Source organism: Astyanax mexicanus, chromosome 8 (genome assembly GCF_023375975.1).
Source record: "Astyanax mexicanus isolate ESR-SI-001 chromosome 8, AstMex3_surface, whole genome shotgun sequence".
Lineage (NCBI taxonomy): Eukaryota > Metazoa > Chordata > Actinopteri > Characiformes > Acestrorhamphidae > Astyanax > Astyanax mexicanus.
In genome coordinates, this window is record NC_064415.1 from 57,190,585 (window position 1) to 57,210,000 (window position 19,416).

General features: G+C 38.5%; 2 protein-coding genes across 8 annotated transcripts in view; one reads left to right on the plus strand and one right to left on the minus strand.

The window, feature by feature from the left end:
* Positions 1–19,416, plus strand: part of arhgap21b (Rho GTPase activating protein 21b) — a 162,414-nt gene that overhangs the window by 53,078 nt on the left and 89,920 nt on the right. For 2 of the 5 annotated variants that reach the window (XM_007250616.4, XM_007250617.4), the window contains 2 exons: positions 1,297–1,328; positions 2,583–6,769. In XM_007250616.4, the coding sequence (XP_007250678.3) occupies positions 1,297–1,328; positions 2,583–4,127 (1,577 nt within the window). In that variant the 3' untranslated portion in view covers positions 4,128–6,769. Of the gene's footprint in view, positions 1–1,296; positions 1,329–2,582; positions 6,770–19,416 lie in introns of those variants that run through there. The other 3 variants (XM_022677784.2, XM_022677786.2, XR_007440252.1) reach the window with 2 other exon arrangements.
* The window catches only part of dpp6b (dipeptidyl-peptidase 6b), a 139,547-nt gene continuing 128,483 nt past the window's right edge, over positions 8,353–19,416 (minus strand). For all 3 annotated transcript variants that reach the window (XM_022677781.2, XM_022677780.2, XM_022677783.2), the window contains exons 19-26: positions 19,224–19,293; positions 16,632–16,826; positions 15,670–15,724; positions 13,845–13,962; positions 11,887–11,945; positions 11,693–11,765; positions 11,536–11,609; positions 8,353–10,693 (exon numbers count right to left, since the gene is read on the minus strand). In XM_022677781.2, coding sequence (XP_022533502.2) covers positions 10,544–10,693; positions 11,536–11,609; positions 11,693–11,765; positions 11,887–11,945; positions 13,845–13,962; positions 15,670–15,724; positions 16,632–16,826; positions 19,224–19,293 — 794 coding nt within the window. In that variant the 3' untranslated portion in view covers positions 8,353–10,543. The remainder of the gene's footprint in view (positions 10,694–11,535; positions 11,610–11,692; positions 11,766–11,886; positions 11,946–13,844; positions 13,963–15,669; positions 15,725–16,631; positions 16,827–19,223; positions 19,294–19,416) is intronic.

Consider the following 19,416-nt stretch of genomic DNA (forward strand, 5'->3'; position numbering starts at 1 on the left):
AAATGCTTTAAATGACAATATTTTTATTTGAAATATAAAACTATAAATATAAACCTAAAAATAGCGAAATCAGAGAAACTGATTCAGAAACTGAAGTGGTCTCATTGTTTTTTCATTTTGAATTTAGTTTAAAATGTGAAACTTATATATTATATCGATGTATTGCACACAGCATGATCTATCTTTCTATTTTAATCATTTATTTATTTTATTGTTGATTATGGCTTATAAACCAATGAAAACCCAAAATAAGTCTCTCAGAATTTTTTTATATTATATAAGAAAAACTGGTACTTTTGGCAGTGTGTGCAAAACAAGTCCTGCTGGAAAATGAAATCGCATCTCCATAAAAGTTAAGTCAGCAGAGGGAAGCATGAAGTGCTGTAAGATTTTGTGGGAAAACAAAACTGCACTGACTTTAAACATCTTTATATAACACAGTGAATCAACATCAGCAGATGACATGACTCCCTTGATTTACTTTAAATGAAATATAAAATTTACTGATGATTAGTGATGGTTTATTTGAGAGACATGTCATCTGCTGGTGTTGATCCACTGTGTTTTATTATCAAGTCCTGGAAAATCTTACAGCACTTCATGCTGGAGATGCAAATTTCCTTTTCCAGCAGGAATCTAAGAGTCTAAGTGTTGCAGCACTTGTTGACTGTGGTTGGTTGTATTTTAAATCCTTTAGTTCAGTCACTGTGCAGGTTCTGTTCTGTAATAAACCCTCATAAGCTTATACATTTATACATACATTAAAACACACGTTACATTAGAGAACACATTAAAACACTGCAGCACTAATAGTGATAATAAAACACCAGCAGTTTCTGAGTGCAGCTCCCACCCGCTTTGTACTTCACTCTGTAGCTGTGAAGATGTTTATCTTTGCCTTGGTGGTGTCTCTCTTGAGTTGGGAAAGAATGCCTTTTTAAACGTCTGTGTGTGTGTGTGTGTGTGTGTGTGTGAGAGAGAGATATCTGAATGTCCTTTTGACATGCTGTCTGTGAGAATGTATGCATGAGCTGCTTCCTGTCTTGGTGCAGCTGCCGGGTTCATCCTCCTCTCCTCCCTCTCCGAGCCTCCTCCATCTCTCCGTATCTCTCTGTGTGATGGCTTTACCGCACCGCCCACATCTCTCTCTTATCTCTTCATCTGTTTGTGCTGTTCTGCTGTTCTTGTCGTAGGTTTGTCGTGTATCTCTTTGCGCTTCTGACCCTCTGTTTTCACTCGTATTAAGCCAGTTACTGATACCTCTTCTCTGCTCTTTGTTTTTCTTACAATTGCCAGATTCAGCCACCAGTGACTCTGCCAAATCAAAGGTGAGTATCTGTTAATAAAGGCTTATGTTACGATGAGTTGTCACGATAAAATAGTTGTTTTAGACAACATATTGTTCTAGAAATCGTTGCAATAATTAATATTAATGTCAGTTTTAGGGTGATTTTTGACTTTCAGACTAAAATATAGACTTGTCCAGACTAAAATATCAAGTGTAAACGGTTTGGTCAGACCAAAATTTTCGTATTTTTCTATGTATAAGGCACACAAGATTATAAGTCATATTAAGCGACACTATTAAGGATGCCAAAATCGAAGTGAGCAAAGGTGTCGCCATGATTATTTTCTAATAAGGAAGCTAAAACAAAACTGTATTTTTTAAACAAAAAAAACATTTTCAAAGTCAAACGAGCGCTGAATGTTAATCTACACATATTTTTTTCCCCCGAAAACTGTTTATTTGGGTAAGTAAAGCACTTATTAAGCTTAGATTTCCAATATTTTGTCTAAGGGTGAGTTTTCAGTGAAATTTCTCCAGCACTAAGGCTAGGTGCAGCAGCATTAGCATGAGCCACAAACCGACCATTTTAATCCACTGATATGATACAGTAATATAATACTACAGTTACACATTACTTTTAAGAATACTACTAAGAATATTCTTAAACACTGGAATTAAGGTATAAAAAGTACTCATTCATGCCAGGTTAACAAAACGATCAATATCTAGATCAGCAAAAATGAAGGGTCATGTCCGTATGGACGCTGTCCAATAATAAAAAAAAATCCTCTTTTTGTCGATTGTTAGTTTACTACATAATTTAAGCACACACTGTCCCTTTTACAATATTTTTTTTGTTTTTTGGTGAATGGACTATTAGTAGTTCTCCAAAATGAACTGAAATAAACTTACTTTACATTGACTTCCCTTAAAGGTGTTATAGAAAGCTGTTTGAGTGTGTTTTTGGTTTGAGCACCTTCCTAACTCATGATAAAGCTTGCAGTTCTGTCATTTGAGATGTCCTTATTTAATTATAATTATTACAGTTTGCACTTTTTGTGCAAATTCCTTTCTTTAAGACCCTGTCTGAGTTAGTGTGATTAGTAATCATAAAGATGTATTAGTTCATTTGATACAAATGCAAGGGGTATATTGGTAAAATTGGTAAAAAACTGATCCCAGTAATGCCCTATGATAATCTCTGTATCTTTTAATCTGCACTTCCATATTTAACAAAGAAATTGGTCAGATGATTGGCTGTTTTTGCTTACGTCTTTTTTTTCTGGTTCTCCAGCAGGGCTCCTGGGGGTCTGGTAAGGACCAGTATAGCAAAGAGCTGCTGCGCTCCTCCATCTTTGCCAGTCGCAAGCGCAAAAAACCCAAGGACAAAACTCAGCTGAGCAGCTCCGACGACGACCTAGACGCTGTGTTCTCCAATAAGGAGCTCCAGGAGGAGAGTGACCCGAACTGGCCCACCGACGACCAAACCGAGGAGGCTGAGAGCGAGGTCGGTGTCGGTGACCCACTTGAAAGTGCTGAGGATGCTGAGGACCACGGCGAAGGACAGAACAGCACTGTAGCAGTTTCCAGCAACCAGCAGCTTCCTTCAGTGCTTATACCCCTGCAGAACCACCCGCAGTCCATCCAGAAAACGAGCGAATTCCCCGGTCTGAGCTACCGCACGCAGATGGCACGCCAGAACTCTCTATCTGATCCCCCGTCCAACTACGACGAAGGGTGCATCTCAGACCTGGGAACGCTGAACAGCACCAGTTCCCAGGCCTCAGGACCCAGGATGAGGAGGGGAAGGATCCCGGGCAACTGGGCGGAGAACACTGGAGCGGCGGAGGTTTGCTCCATCACCTCGGATTACTCCACCACTTCCTCCATGACTTTTCTAACTGGAGTAGAGTCCAGTGCCTTGAGCCCGGAGGTTCGCTCGGTGGCCGAGAGCCGAGGGGACGACGACGCCGACGACGAGAGGAGCGAACTGATTAGCGAGGGAAGGCACATGGAGACAGACAGCGAGAGCGACCTTTCCGTATTCGCGACCGGCAGAGATTGCATTCCCGGAGAAGAGATCTACCTTGCAGAAGGCAGAGCGACACCTATGCAAGAGCCACCGAGCCTCATCGCGTCTCATCGCATCATAGCGTGCGATACCCTCTCGCGCAAACGAGGGAGCCGGCAGAAAACAGACAGCGAGTCTTCGACTGACGGAGGTGGCGGTGGCCGCAGCGAGATTGAGTCCGTCAGGCTGTCGAGGATGCTGGAGCCGGTCAAATCAAGCAAATCAAGCGGCAGCCCGGTTCTGTCTCGCAGCGAGTCTGAAAGAGAGCGGTTAGAACCCGTTTGGCGACTCAGGATCACAGACAGACTCAAGTGCCGGCTGCGGTCATCCGCGGACGACATGTTTGGGGTGGGATCTCAACGCACCAGGTCGCCTGAGACTCGCAGCAAAAGAAAGACCAACATCCGGCGGCGGCACACGATGGGCGGCCAAAGAGACTTTGTGGAACTTTCGGTCATCGGTGGCTGGCAGGGTAGCGAGGGCGCCGAACTCTCGGCGATGGATCGCTTAAAGCCTAAGTGCAGCTCCCAGGACTTTTCCATCACGGACTGGATCGTGCGAGAGCGCCATCGCGCCAGCAACCCAGAGGTGAGCCTGGACACCCTGGACTTGATCTGTGCTGCTGGACCCTCGCGCTCCTCCTCCAGTGCGCTGCAGATGCTCAACGGAGACGCGGCGACGTCGTCTCAAAGCAAAAACCTTGACGCCCACCCCCACAAACTCTCCGGCACCCAAGTGGTCCGGTCCCGTTTCTATCAGTACTTGTGACAAAGTGACGACGGCAGTCTGCGAGGGTGAATGTTCGTGGAAACGTGTTTTATATATATATATATATATATGCATATGCACATCTGTGGAAGAGCAGATCAAAAAGCCTTCATGATGATAAAACATAAAAAATTAAATATGCCTGACAGGTTTTGTTTGTTTGAGGTACTCGAGCGGCGTCTGCTAGACGGCTAAAATGCTAAAAGAGATGTCTGTATGATCGGAAGAATTTTAATGAGAGTGATATATATATATATATATCCTCCTGAGACCCAGACTTTGACTTTTAATTTCTCTTAAATTTGTCATTAATAGGACCTAATGACCTAAAAACAAAATTTTAGCTTCTTACAGTAAGTTAATAAACTATTTTCAAACATAAAATGGGATGAGATTTTTATCTGGCCCATGTTTCTGTCAGGCCTGGCAGTAGAAACGTTTGACTGGGATTCCTGTTTTAATGAGTTTAATGTCATTGGACACTAGATGGTACGGGTAGTGCTTTCATATACGGTCAAAGGTCAAGGGTTTAAGAAGTGCAGTATCATGGTGCAGAAAAGCTGAAATGTTATGTCCCCTTATGAGGACGCAAGGTCTCAAGAGGATATATATGTCTGGAAAACAAACAAACGAACAGAAACTACATAAAATAGAACAGAAACGACGGTACTGACGCACTTCTCCGACAGACAGGCGAAGTGAAGTTCCCGCTCCCGTTTTCCCTCCTCTTCTGTTTGTTCCCTGTTCTTCCCTCCCTTTTTTATAAATTTTTACTCATTGACCGAAGGTCTCTTAGTGAAGAGAATCCTCTCTCGCTTCAGACCGGGTGAACCCCCAGTATTGCTGGAAGACTGCAGGGCTACAGTTGCACTGGATTCGGGGCGCGAGAGCCGTGGTGAGAGTCGCGGTGGGAACGCATTAAATGCGTAAATAAAAAAAGAGCATAATTTCGAGCCAGAATGGCGGCGAATGTTCTCGGAAGTAGGTCATAGGGTCGTAGTAGGATTGAATCGGATGTCGATGAGACGAGACGAGAGGTTTTTTAGTGTCTTTTTTTAAGTATTGCTAGAAATACTTTTTGTTGCAAGTGTAGAAAAGGAGGTCTTCTCAATTGTGAACGAATTATCAAATGAATGAATGAATGAAAATATGAAAAATTGATTGGTCCTTCTGCAACCAAAATGAAGAATGTATTTTATCTGCTTGCTGTAAGACTTATAAAAGAAAAGAAAAGAAGAAGAAGAAGCAGTGTGCTTTCGCGTCTTTTATTTTAACTGTACATAGAGCTCCTCAATCCTCTCTTGTACTTGAAACGGTTTCCACCCTCCTGCTTGTTTTTACTTCTTTTTTTTTTCTCTGGGCCTGATTTCGGACTGCTTCCTGTGCCGTATCGTGGGATTGTGTTCATTTTTTCATTTTTAAAACCAGTGAGAGTGCATGGCAGAAGCCAGACGCTTTGCCGAAGCTCATGACTGCAAAAATGGATCAATTTTAAAATCAGTTTCAACATAAAACAAACAAACATAAAAAAAGCTCTGGATAAAATAAAGAGAGCACTTGAGTAAAATGAACATTGTTCTTTTATTCTTTAAAATACAGACAACATTTCTCCCAAATTACAAATAAAAATATTCTTATTTAGATTTAGAGCATGTATTTGCAGAAAATGAGAAATGGCTGAAAAGACAAAATCTCAAAATAATGCAAAAAATCAATATTTGGTGGAATAACCCTGGCTAGTTTTTAATCAGTTTTTTTCATGCATCTTGGCATCATGTTCTCCTCCACCAGTCTTACACACTGCTTTTGGATAACTTTATGCTGCTTTACTCCTGGTGTAAAAATTCAAGCAGTTCAGTTTGGTGGTTTGATGGTTTGTGATCATCCATCTTCCTCTTGATTATATTCCAGAGGTTTACAATTTGATAAAATTAAAGAAATCGTCATTTTTAAATGCTCTCTTGTTTTTTTTTTTTTTATCCAGAGCTGTATTTATAGAGGAGGGAGATTGTAGAGGATTGAATTATTCAGTTCCATGTATTTAGATAAAAGAAGGTTCTCATGTGGAACAGTTCGGGCGCAGGTTTATGAGTGCGCCATAACTTTCTGTCGAACTCTATAAGAAGTTCTGTGATTAAGAAGATTTTAATCTCAGCTCGAGGACAAAACACACAAACCTACACATCTCACGAGAAGCTTCCTTTCCTTCGGCATTCCACTTTGGTCTTAACACGTTTTTTTTACGGTTTCATTTTCATTTTTGAAGTTGGTATTTTAACCAGACTTGAATTTTAAATATTCCTGTAAAATAATAACTTAAGTGTACATATCTATTCCATGTTTTAGCATCTCCGTTCCCTCATCTTCTTCTGAGTTAGTTTCTTTTTCTGTAAGTATTGTACGATACAGGAGTGTAGATAGAGAGGGAAGCGATTGGTTGGTTGATTGGTTGGTTGGCCGGTGGGTGGGCGGGGTTTGGGGAGAGAACTGGACCATGCTAATCATCATCTCTAGGGGGCGCTGGTCCCTGCGTTTTGGGGAGAAAATGCTTCCTTGACTGTTTGTATCATGCTGTGTCCACTCTGAATGTGGAGGGACATTCAAAACACTGGAAAATAAAATGCTTTATGTCTGACTGAGAACCGGAGTCTGGAATTTACTTTCTTTAACAGCAAACATAATCCGATCGGTTCTGTCTGTGTTTTGCTTTTTGATGCAGTATACTGATTTTTATACTTAAAAGGTCTAAAATCAGGAAAAAACACTATTCCATGCCTTTTCAATTAATTTTAAATTAAATTAATTGAGTTTTAATTTTAAATTAATTTTTAGATTGAATATTCTACTTCTTTTTTATCTTTTGCATGTAATTTAAACATCTGAGTTTGTCCTGTGATCACTTTATTGCCATCCAATGGACAAATTCATGAACTTTTCCTAGAAAAAAATCTTACAGAAAATGTTTTTAAAATGCAATTCCTTAAAAACAATGTTCTTCAAATATTTTCTCCATGTGGCCTAAATAATTCATTTTATTTTTGGCCCCCTAAACCCTAATAGCTGCTATTAACTGGTTGTTGCACCCTTAGCTCCAATAAATTGTTTTTTTTTTTTTTTTTTTCGTAAGTAGCGATGAGTCTTTTTCAGCACTATGGAGGAACTTTGTTTCACTTTTCTGTACAGATTTTTTTGTAATTGCACTATATTAAAATGTTTTCCAGCAGCATGAACCATCTTTTTAAGATCAGCCACAACATCTCAATAGGATTCAGGTCAAGTCTTCACTTTTTCTTTGTTTTTTTCTTCAGCCAATCAAAGATGGATTTGTTGGTGAGTTTTGGGTCATATGGGGACAATAGTTTATTTGCCATTTGGGATCAGAAGGACTCAATCCAAGTCCAAAATCAAAAAGTTAGCTTTCTACATTAAGTAAATAAATTAGTTTTAAACATAAAATTAGGTAAAGATTTTTACATGGTACGTGTAAATATGAGACCAGTGATTCAACATTTTCTAACACAAAAAAAATTAAGCATCATTAGTGCAGGACAGAAGAAATAATGAATAATGTCCCCATACGAGGACGCAGGGTCTCAGGAGGCTCATGCTATTAGCATAGCCACCATTTAGCTCTTTTTTAATGTTTTTGCTAATTCTATGCTTAAAATCTCATTCCTGTTACTCAAAACATAAAAAAGTAACAGGAATGAGTCTTCTGGGCATCCTGGTTATTTGATTTCTAATGTGAATATTAGTTACTATGTGAACCATTATTTTTTTCCAATTCTGTTTGGTTCATAATGTATCCATTTGTTTAATAAGTTGCTTGATAAATGTATTTGATCAATTTCAGGTTTGGGTCTTCTTTAAAAGATGAAAATGGCTTTGAATCTTTTAGAAAAACACCTGCATATATATAGTTTTTTTTATTGTCATAAATAATTAAATATATATATATAGTCCAAGTAATTTTATATTTTGTAACAATTACTACATGTAAAATGTAAAACGTCAAGATTCAAGTACAGATTTTATGTTCAAATCCTGATAGTTTTAAAAAAAGCTCAATTATTTATATTAAATCTGTTGATCTGACTGCTTTTCACCACTAGATGGTATAAGAGCACTACTTGTTTTCTCCTCTTTTAGAATTCTGTTCTTTTATTCAGTTCCATATAAAAAAGTGCTGCTCTTCTACTAAAAACACACAAATCTGAACCAAAGCAAAGCTTTCAAAATGCTTTATGTACAAGTTGCACACAGGAGGGACCCGAACAGCTGTAATTTACATATTTATACATCTGCAGACGAGACAGACAAGAGAGAGATTCGCTCACGACGGTACATTAAAGTGGAACCACAGGAGGACATTCAAGCTGTCAGAAGATACAACACTTAAATAGATATTTAATAACAGAAACAGAACAAAAAAAGAGATAAAATTAAACATTTTTAAAATAAAAAGCTGCTGAACTTTTTTGCTAGCATGCCAAAAAAACAAACAAACAAAAAAAAAAAACAATCAGAAAACAGAAACAAGATCATCTGTACAAAATGTCAAAATGTGCCTCGAGGACGTTTTGGACGTGATCACAGCCTTTAGATATGAAATAAAGGAAAGAAGCTGTACCTGATGATGGAAGCTAGATTTTAAAATTCACCTTCTACAGTTTTCCGCAGCCGAAACGACCGTGGATGTGACGCACTGGCAGCTTCTCTTTATATTCAGCTTTTTCACAATGTAAAAATTCCTGTTCTATTTGTTTTAACTATTTTTTTATTTGTATTTTTTATTTTTAAACACTTAACGCACAGCCCATCTTGTACAGCTTTACTCCAGTAAGGCACAGTGACTAAAATAATGACCTCAGTTTCTTCAGCTGTATGAACTAATGTATTAAAACTATGTTTTAAAACCACAGCCATTTATTTCTAAGCCGACCCATTTCACGAATAAACAGAATTACTCTATGTTAAGGCCCTGATAATATTAATAATAATAATAATAATAATAAATCCAGGAAAAGCTGCTTACGGGCCGTTTTTATTACTAAATATCAATTTAAAGCTACTGTACTGTAACAGATACCGGACCCAACGAGAAGTTCCACGTTATTAGATAAGAAGACGACAAAAAATGAAGAAACGATATGAACATTATTCTTTTTTTTATATCTCCCAACAAAAGGACCAGTTATGAGCTCAGTTCTTTATAAAGCAACACACTGAAGAGAGTCACCAGGGGGCGCTACTGATGAGAGATAATGAGAGCTGATCCATCCAGTCCAGTTCTTCACTGTTGCCCTTGAGATATATCTATATATCTACAGATTTATATTTATAGATGAATATACAGCTCTGGAAAAAAAAAAATATATATATATATAGAGAGCACTTCAGTTTCTGAATCAGTTTCTCTGATTTTGCTATTTATAGGTTTACGTTTGATTAAAATGAACATTGTTGTTTTATTCTACAAACTACAGACAACATTTCTCCCAAATTACAAATAAAAAATAATAATAATTTAGGTCCTTTATTTGCAGAAAATAAAAAAGCTCAGACATCAAATAATGCAAAGAAAACAAGTTAATATTCATATTCAAGTTTTAAGAGTTCAGAAATCAATATTTGGTGGAATAACGCTGGTTGGTTTTTATTCACAGTTTGTTTTCATGCATCTTGGCATCATGTTCTCCTCCACCAGTCTTACACACTGCTTTTGGATAACTTTACTAGAGGTTTTCAATTTGGTAAAATCGAAGAAACTCATTATTTTTAAGTGTTTTTTTATTTTATTTTATTTATCCAGAACTGTTTATATAGAGGAGGGAGATTGTAGAGAAAAGTTTGGGGATTATAAAAATGAATATTCAGAAACCAATTTTAATCACAGTTTTGTTTTTTATGCATCTCGGAATGTTCTCCTCCACCAGTCTTACACACTGCTTTTGGATAACTTTATGCTGCTTTACTCCTGGTGCAAAAATTCAAGCAGTTCAGTTTGGTGTTTTTTTTCCAGAGCTGTATATCTGTTTTGTGCTATTATTTCCTCTCAGTTCACACGAGGACGCTCGTCTGGGTGTTTGGTTGGAGGACCGATGATGATGATGATGATGATGATGAAGATGATGAAGAAACAGCGGTTCAGCTCTTTATCTCGCTCAGTGTCTCGTTCTCCTCTGTAGAGACGAGCTGATTGGCTCAGGTCTGTGCCGATGTTCAGGATAATCGTCTGAGACGCAGACGGACGATACTGACGACGATGATACCGGTGATTCTCCTGATGATGCGGGAGCTCTGGAGGAGGGACGGGGGACGGGGGGGGACGAGGTGGACAGTTTGCATATTGGGCTGTAAGCTGGCCTGCACTGGGCTCTGAGGGACAGTCGTTGTGGGCGTGGTCAGGGGCGTGTTTAACCGTCGTCCTCGTGGTCCTGCTCCAGCTCCTCTTCGCTCACGATCTCCGGCGGTCTGAAACACACCTCGAAGAAGTTGACCAGTGATTGGCTGAGGTGCTGCCGGGATTCTTCTGAGTGCAGGAAGTGTCCCTCGTCCGGGTAGATCTGGAGAAGAAGAAGAATAGTTTATAAAGGACTTTATTAATGGTTATTAATTAGATTATAAAGCATTAATAAGCAGTAATAACACAAATAGAAACGAGTGTACCAAATAGTGATTCCACATTCGTTTATTAATCAATAAATCAATCAATTAACCTTTATTTTGACTCAAAAGTACAGAGAAGTTCATTTTAATTGTAGCCGAGCATTTACAAAAACAGGGACTGACATGACAAAGAAAATAATAACATTATTTAATACATTAAATACATAAAAAAAACATTGAATAAAAGATAAAAATAGATATAAATAAGAATAAAACTAATGATAAAATAAAACCTGGTTTAATGGATAGAAAATTAAGATCATAAGAAGATAATATAAATACCATAAAAAACAGCTACAATGAAACCGCTAAAATAACATTTATGATAAAAATAATTACATTTAAAAACATTTAAGAATAAAAACATTAAAAAGCCTAATCAAAATAAGCTAAAAAGCAAGAATACAAAACTATTAAAAAATATAAAAAAATGAAAGAAATAAAAAGGAAATGAAGAACTAAGATAAGAACTAAAATAAGAAATCCGAACAGATGGCCAGATATTCTCCTTTAGATCTCCTTATTTTTTAGGCCCATTTAGGCTTGTTAGATTGTTTTTTTTTTTTCTCTTTATAATAAAAATCTTCATTTAAAAACTGTGAATGGTATTTAAATTAGTTTGATGATCTGAAACCATTTAAGATTGACAAACATGCAAAAAATAAGGAACATTCTTTTTCACAGCACTGTATAGTTTTCTATAATGAAGGAAAGGTGAGTGTAAGAACAGCTCTCTCACCTGTAACGTGTAATTAGCCTTCTCGTTTATTAGATGGGTGATGTATTTGGCTGTGTGCTGGAAATGGACTTTTTCTGTGGGAAGATAAAGATAGAGATCAGCAGTTTATTTTTAGGATGTTTGTGTACAAATTAATTTATATATTTTAGTTTATCACCGTCAGCTGTAGGGTGAATAATCAGGAACTTCTTATCGTCTAGGCGTCCTGAGCGCTGCGCTAAATTTGAAACCTGTCGGAAAAACAAAGAGAGGAATAAAAGACACATTAGTGCAGCTTAAGAGGAAACGTATTTATTGTATTGTGTGTGTTTCTATAGATCTGTACAGAAGAAGAAGATGAATATAAATTACCTCATACACTCTCTGATTGGCTCGGGGTGATCCTAAATAGCGCTCTGAGAATGCTGAAGCTGCAGAACAAAAAGTATCAGCAGAAATACATTACTTTGATATATTGATATATAACACACCATCTAAGATCTAGTTTTCTAAGAAACTGATTTTTGGGATTTTACTGGCTGTGAGTCTTGAGATGCACTATTATATGCTTATAACAAGCATGAAAATCTGCTACAAATGACGTAAACAATTTTTTCTATAGTAAGATTTATTAAAATGAGCTAAAATCACAAAGCCTCAAAATGAGTGAAATAAGACTTAAATCAGGCAAAAGTCCCTTATTTTCTGGCTTTAATGTTTACACAAGAATCAGAAAATGTGACTGGTGACTTTTTGTGCTTATTTTGATTCCAATCACTTGAAATAAGGTGAGAACTCTAAGTAAGGTTGAATAAGAGCATTAACATCTTAAACGACAACAATTATTATCAGGGAAATGAGTAAAATAATATAATTTATTGCCTTGAAATTACCGTATTTTTCGGACTATAAGGCGCACCGTATTATAAGACGCACTATCAAAGAACGCCTATTTTCTGCTATTTTTCCATACATAGGGCGCATCGCATTATAAGGCGCGTTAAGTGACACTAGAAAGGGTGCCTATATCAAAGTGAACAGGGGTGGCGCCATGTTTCCCTTCCCCCACCGGGGGTGGTCGCTTGCCGGTGGAGCGTCTCAGTATATATAAATCTAGCTCTTTCAAAGTCAAACGAGTGCTGGATATTAATGTACACAGATTCCTCTCCTGAAAACTGTTTATTTGGGTGAGTAACGTGCTTCAGTTTATTTACAGTAAGCTTAGATTTCCAGATGTCCACTAAGGCTTGCTGCACCAGCGTTAGCATAGCTATCCGCTAGCACGCTAGCTAGTCACCTAAACTAGTAAAGTTAACCCAAACTTAAACGACAGCATTACACTGAGTAATCCTGCGTGTTCTGGTAAGACAGTGAGATATTAGCTAGCGATTCGTCCCCCGTAGCTTGTTTTAACACTGTAAACAAGCAGATTACAGGCTGATAAAACTCACCTCTGAGAGAGTTAGCGCTTAGCATCTAGCTAATGCTAGCCAGGCAAAGCAGCACAGACTTACAGGCCGATAACTCACCTCTGAACGGTGAACGCTTAGCGATTAGCATCTAACTCTAATAATACTGCTCCAGCAGTATTAAAAGTGCTAAATTTAGAAAATACTGATCTCTGAACAGTGAAAAAGCTAGCTAGCTAAGCGGTTAGCATCTAGCTAATGCTATTGCTGCTCCAGCCACGGAGCTGCACGGCTCTGCACGGAGTGTGTGTTTACTGCTCCTTACACCTGACGGGTAAAATTTAGATAATACTGATCTCTGAACAGTGAATAAGCTAGCTAATGCTATTTGCTGCTCCAGCCTCGGAGCTGCACGGCTCTGGACTCTGTATAGCACTGAAACTCTGTATAACGCTGCACGGAGTGTGTGTTTACTGCTCCTTACAACCTGACGAGTAAAATTTAGATAATACTGATCTCAGTGAATAAGCTAGCTAGCTTAGCGGTTAGCATCTAGCTAATGCTATTGCTGCTCCAGCCTCGGAGCTGCACGGCTCTGGACTCTGTATAGCACTGAAACTCTCTATAACGCTGCACGGAGTGTGTGTTTACTGCTCCTTACAACCTGACGAGTAAAATCCATACAAAAGGCGCACCGTATTATAAGACGCACTGTCAATTTTTGTGAAAATTAAAAGTTTTTAAGTGCGCCTTATAGTCCGAAAAATACGGTATTTGAATCTTTTGCTAAGATTTATCTTATATAATTTTTCTATTCTCTGTTTACACACTCCACTGGAACTGAAACTGTAAAAACGTTGTATTTGATTTTAATACAGAGAGTCAGATTTTAGTGGGCGTGGTCTGAGGAGGGATGTGTACCGTATAAGCTGAAGTCGGTGATGGGCGAGACGACCGCTCCACATTTAAACTTAACGTTGTATTTAAATGGAGAATCTTCAGATCCCAGGAGAAGACTCGCCACGTATCCTCCATATACCTGCAGCACAACAAACAACATACAGATCAAACAGGGCAAAATAAAACCATATATATATTTTATTAATAGCTAATAAAACATACCAGTTCTGCTTAAAATTATTATAAACACTGTGCTGTTCTAGGTGAGAATGATGTTTCTGTGTACGTTGTTATGCAGACACATCAGCTCTTCCTCCTGCTCCGCCCTTAAACCCATACATCACCCAGTGCTGCTCCCAAACTACTCATCCCATTTTTTTTAGCATTTGTTGGTGCAACAGAACCAGTTATAAAGAAGACATAAGACTTCTAATTATATTACTAAACCCGCTATCCTCTTTAAAACATTCCCTCTTTATCAAAAAGTAAGGAAAACCCTCAGTTTTTACAGTGTGGGCGTGTCCATATCATAGTTTTTGCCAATTTTCTGCCTGATTTTACACGCCTAGATCTTAAGAATATCTAGTCAAGCATAAAACATTTATATTAAAAAGTTTCCATATTTGATAGGAAACATTATTTTTTTTTAATCTGCATATATATATAATGAATAAAAATATTTGATGTCCTCCAAAAGTCTCATTTTGTTACGGTTGTCTAGTTATGTCAATTTTTTACAACATTTTTAATAATTATCAGTACAGTGATGGCGGAGCTCGGAGCTGAAGCGTTATGGGATGTAAACAGTGTTTTTTAATAAGCTTCTTCTTCTGCACTTCTTAAGTTATTAATGCCTCATTTTAAATGTCAGGGTTCTCTGGATTCTAGTAAAGAGGTGTGGAGCTACTTTGAGCTGGATAACGGTGTAAAAAGCGATTTATTATGGTGAAATATGCCCCGATACGGCTGTTGTAAAGAGTATCTCAGAAAGTGGAGGGAGAGCAAAGGTGAGCTATTCAACAAAGGTTAGTACTTTTTATTACGATTTACTACAACAAAAGTCCATTTTACACCGGAGTTCTCCTTTAAGGGGTTAATGAGCTGGAAGGCGGCACAGTTAAGGCGGTGGTTATACTGGAACACCTGTCAGAACCCAAATAACCAGCGTCCTCCTTCCCTGCAGGTTTATTTTAGACCCAGCTCCAGCTCTGGCCTACTTCGGCTGAAGTTCTCTGATCTTTAAGAGGCTGTAAGTCCAGGCCTGGTTTAATAATTCATCTGGAGGCATTTCTGGACCAGAGCAGATCCCAGTTTAACAGGAGGACAGTTCCTCCTCTCCAGACGATCGTCTCCAGCAGCTCTCAGAACAGCGGAGCTGTTATTCATTCTAAAATGTCTAGTTGTGTCTCAAGCATAAATAAATACGTGAATATATGAGCTGTTTTATTTTGCAAAAATAAGTTAAGGTAAAGTGCTCCGGTGATTCAGTATAACACTGCTTTAGTCCGGTGGAGGAGCGGACAGAATACTTTTATGGGAAATGGGATTAGTGAGAAGGGGCGGGCCTAGAGTCACAAATGTGTGTACAGAAAGAAAGATAGAAGCTGTAATTTATCTGTATTCTCCACTAGAGGCCGATTTCTGCTGATTATTACAGTTTAAACCTCCACAGGGAACAAGAACATCTCTCTCTCTCTCTCATTCTTTTTCTCTCTCTGTCTCTCTTTCTCTCTCTCCCTGTGTGAGTGTGAGGAGCAGCTGTGCTGCAGATGATCCCTGGGGTAGTGAAAGATCAGGAGATGAGAGTGATAAAGAGTGAGAGGTTGGTTAAGGACAGTGAACTCACCCTTCCGAACACTCCGATCCTGCTCTTGTCCACGTACGACTCCTGTGAAATGATTCTGCAGGAGAAAAGCAGACGGGTGGGATTTTATTTAACCCAGAGGTTCTCAAACGTTTTAGACAAGAAACCACCAATAACCGAAATAAATAAAACCTCCAAATACCTACAAACCATTTCACACGAACACATGTAGCTAGACATATAATCCACACATGTACTAATGCATCTCAAAAAATGGAAAATTAATAAAAAGTTATTTTATTTCAGTAATTTAGTTCAAAATGTGAAATTCATATATTATATAGATGTATTAAACACAGAGTGATCTATTTTATTGTTAAACCCACAAATCAGTGTCTCAGAAAATTTTAATATTATATTAGACCAACTGGTACTTTTGGCAGTGTGGGCAGTGTTCCAAGTCCTGCTGGAAAATGAAATCCGCATCTCTATAAAAGTTGTTGTCAGTAGCAGAGGGAAGCTGTAAGATATGAAGTGCTGTAAGATTTTGTGGGAAAACAAAACTGCACTGACTTTATACTTGATAATAAAACACAGTGGATCAACACCAGCAGATGACAGACATGACTCTCCAAACCATCACTGATTGGTGGAAACTTCACACTAGACCTCGAGCAGTTTGGACTGTGTGTCTCTCCACTCTTCCTCCAGACTCTGATCCCTTGATTTACTTTAAATGAAATGTAAAATTTACTGATGATCAGTGATGGTTTGGATAAAGAGCCATGTCTGTCATCTGCTGGTGTTGATCCACTGTGTTTTATTATCAAGTCTAAAGTCAGTGCAGTTTTGTTTTCCCACAAAATCTTACAGCACTTCACATCTTACAGCTTCCCTCTGCTACTGACAACTTTTATGAAGATGCAGATTTCATTTTCCAGCAGGACTTGGCACACTGCCAAAAGTACCAATCTGTCTTATATAATATTGTAAATTGTTCTAACCTTAAAGCCTCCAACTGGTCGATCTCCTCCATCTGTCCGAGTTTCCTCTTCACTCGGTGCAGCAGGTTGGTCCCCTGGAAGCCACTCCCCCGGCCGTCGAAGCGAATAACGATGATGCTGTAGGAGCTCACCAGCACTGTGGCCCAGTCCACCTGAAACTGCTCCGTCACCACCTGACCACCAGGGGTCCCATCCCTACTCCACATACACAAACACACACACAAACACACACACATTTAATCACATTTCTTTAAAGCTGCTTTGTGACAACAAGAGCTACAAGAGATACAAATAAATGTGATTTGATTTAAGAAACAGATGCACTTATCACTTATTATAACACGTGGCTTAAATGCAGCTCCGACCACCTGAAAAAGTGTTTGGCTCCTTTTTTTTGCATGTTTTTCTTTCTTAAATGTTTCAGATCATCAAACTAATTTACATATTAGTCAAAGACAACACAAGTAAATACAAAAAGCAGTTTTTGTAAAATTAAGGGAGAAAAATAATGAAAAAGTTAAAACATAACTGTGGGTTATCACACCTGAGTTCAATTTCTCTCACCTCAATTTGATTTCTCACTCAATCAAGAAATCAAATAAAAAAGAACCTGCCTGATAAAGCGAAGAAGAACAAAAGATACTCAAAATCTAGACATCATGCCAACATCTAAAGTAATTCAGGAACCAATGAGAAAGAAAGTAATTAAGTAATTCTATCAGTTTCTAAGGTTTTGGGACTTTAGTGAACCAAAGTGAGAGCCGTTAATAACTAATATTTAAATATTTATATTGTTTGATGATCTGAAACATTTAAAAGTGACAAACATGCAAAAAATAAGAAACCATAAAGGAGCCAAACGCTTTTTCACACCACAGTATTATGAAGTAGGACGGTAATGATGCACAGAGCCACCCGTTAGTTTGTCACATGATTCAATATTCTCATAATACTGTGAATAAAATACTGAGAGCAGTGAGGAGGAAGGAAGATAAAATTACATCAGATATAGTAATAAGATTAAAGCTGTTTTTTTCACGCTGCATGTTTGCTTGTGTTTTATTGCAATATCATAATGTTTTTCTGCAGAACCGTAACCAACTGTAACTAATCATCTTAGCAAGCTTTAGCCCCTGCTCAACCACTGTCCCCTGATTGCTGATAGTTGCAGTGCTGGTCTGGGATCAGTGTGTAGCTGCGCGTGTTTTCTGTGTCTCTCTGTCACACAGAAACAGCAGAGGCTCCTGAGAGGAGAGGAACAGCTGGGTTCTTCCACTCCTCTGCTCTAATTAGCACAAACACGGCGCTGAGACTGAGCAGCAAACAAACAGAAAGCTCATTAGAGGATCTCAGTGTTTTCCTGCTCCGGGACGCAGTGTGTACAGGGATGACAAGTGTGTCTCGGTGCCCCTGACAGCCCTGAGATCCTGTCTGGACCAAATTACAAACCTCCAAATGGGTTTTATTTGGAGTAACATCACTGAAGCAGAGCATGTTCTCCATCCTGCACTGACTGTACTGGATAGAAGTTGGTAAATCGATACGGATCACGATATACAGGAGTTACGATTCAATTATATACTGTGATACTGAGAGTAAAGTGATGTATTGCGATTGCTTAAATCAAATTTTAGGAGAGCTATCATAGTATAAAAAGCATGCATCTATTTACTATATATCTGAATAAAATAATAGTTAATTTTTTTGATGTAATCAGAACAGTGGAATTTAAAGACATTTTTGTGAAGGGTAATTAAACTCTAAAAACTCTAAACTCTCTCTGGGTGATGTATGGGTTTAGGGGCGGGTTGAGCTCAATTGGCTGAGCAGTGAGCCTCTGATAGATGATTGGACATCACCGGGGGGGGGGGGCGGTATAAATGACTGATTAATCTGAAGATCTGTCTGTCTGTATATTTCTCTCTTTTCACCCATATATATTATCTATCTACTTGTCCATCCGTCCGTCTGTATGAAGATTGATCTGTCTGTCTGTATATTTCTCTCTTTCAACTCATATATATTTTAATCTGTCAACTATCTATCTATCTGTCTGTCTGTCTGTTTGTCTGACCTGGTGACCTCATCTATCTGTCTGTCTGTGTTTGTAAAAATGTATGTATCTATCTGTGTCTGTCTGTCCACTCGCTCATGTGAGTAATTATCTCTCTTTTCACCCATATATATCTTAATCTGTCTGTCTGACGGGTCAGGTGATCAGGTGGTCAGGTGATCAGGTGGTCATGTGACCTCACTGAATAAAATAATAGTTATTTTCTTTTATGTAATCAGAACGATGGAATTTAAAGACAGTTTTGTGAAGGGTAATAAAACTCTACAAACTCTAAACTCTCTCTGGGTGATGTATGGGTTTAGGGGTGGGTTGAGCTGAATAGGCTGAGCAGTGTGCCTCTGATAGATGATTGGACATCAACAGGGGGGCGGTATAAATGACTGATTAATCTGCCTATTATGAATGGATAGATTTACCGACTGTAGACTGATTTAGTGGATATACACTATATGGACAAAAGTAATGGGACGCCTGTTGATTGTAATACTTGTGCTGGGTGAGGAGTGGGAGGAGCTTACACCAGCAGCAGTAGTGGGTAGTGGGCCGCTTCTTTAAACCCTGCCGGCTTCAGGATCTGGATGGAGAGAGCTGTGGGGATAAAAATAAAGCACAGTGAGGATATGAGTGAGTGATTGATCAGGATAAAATAATAAACTGTATTGATCAGACCAAGGGGTCTTGGGGGCTGTAGGGGGGTTGCTGGGGGGTTGG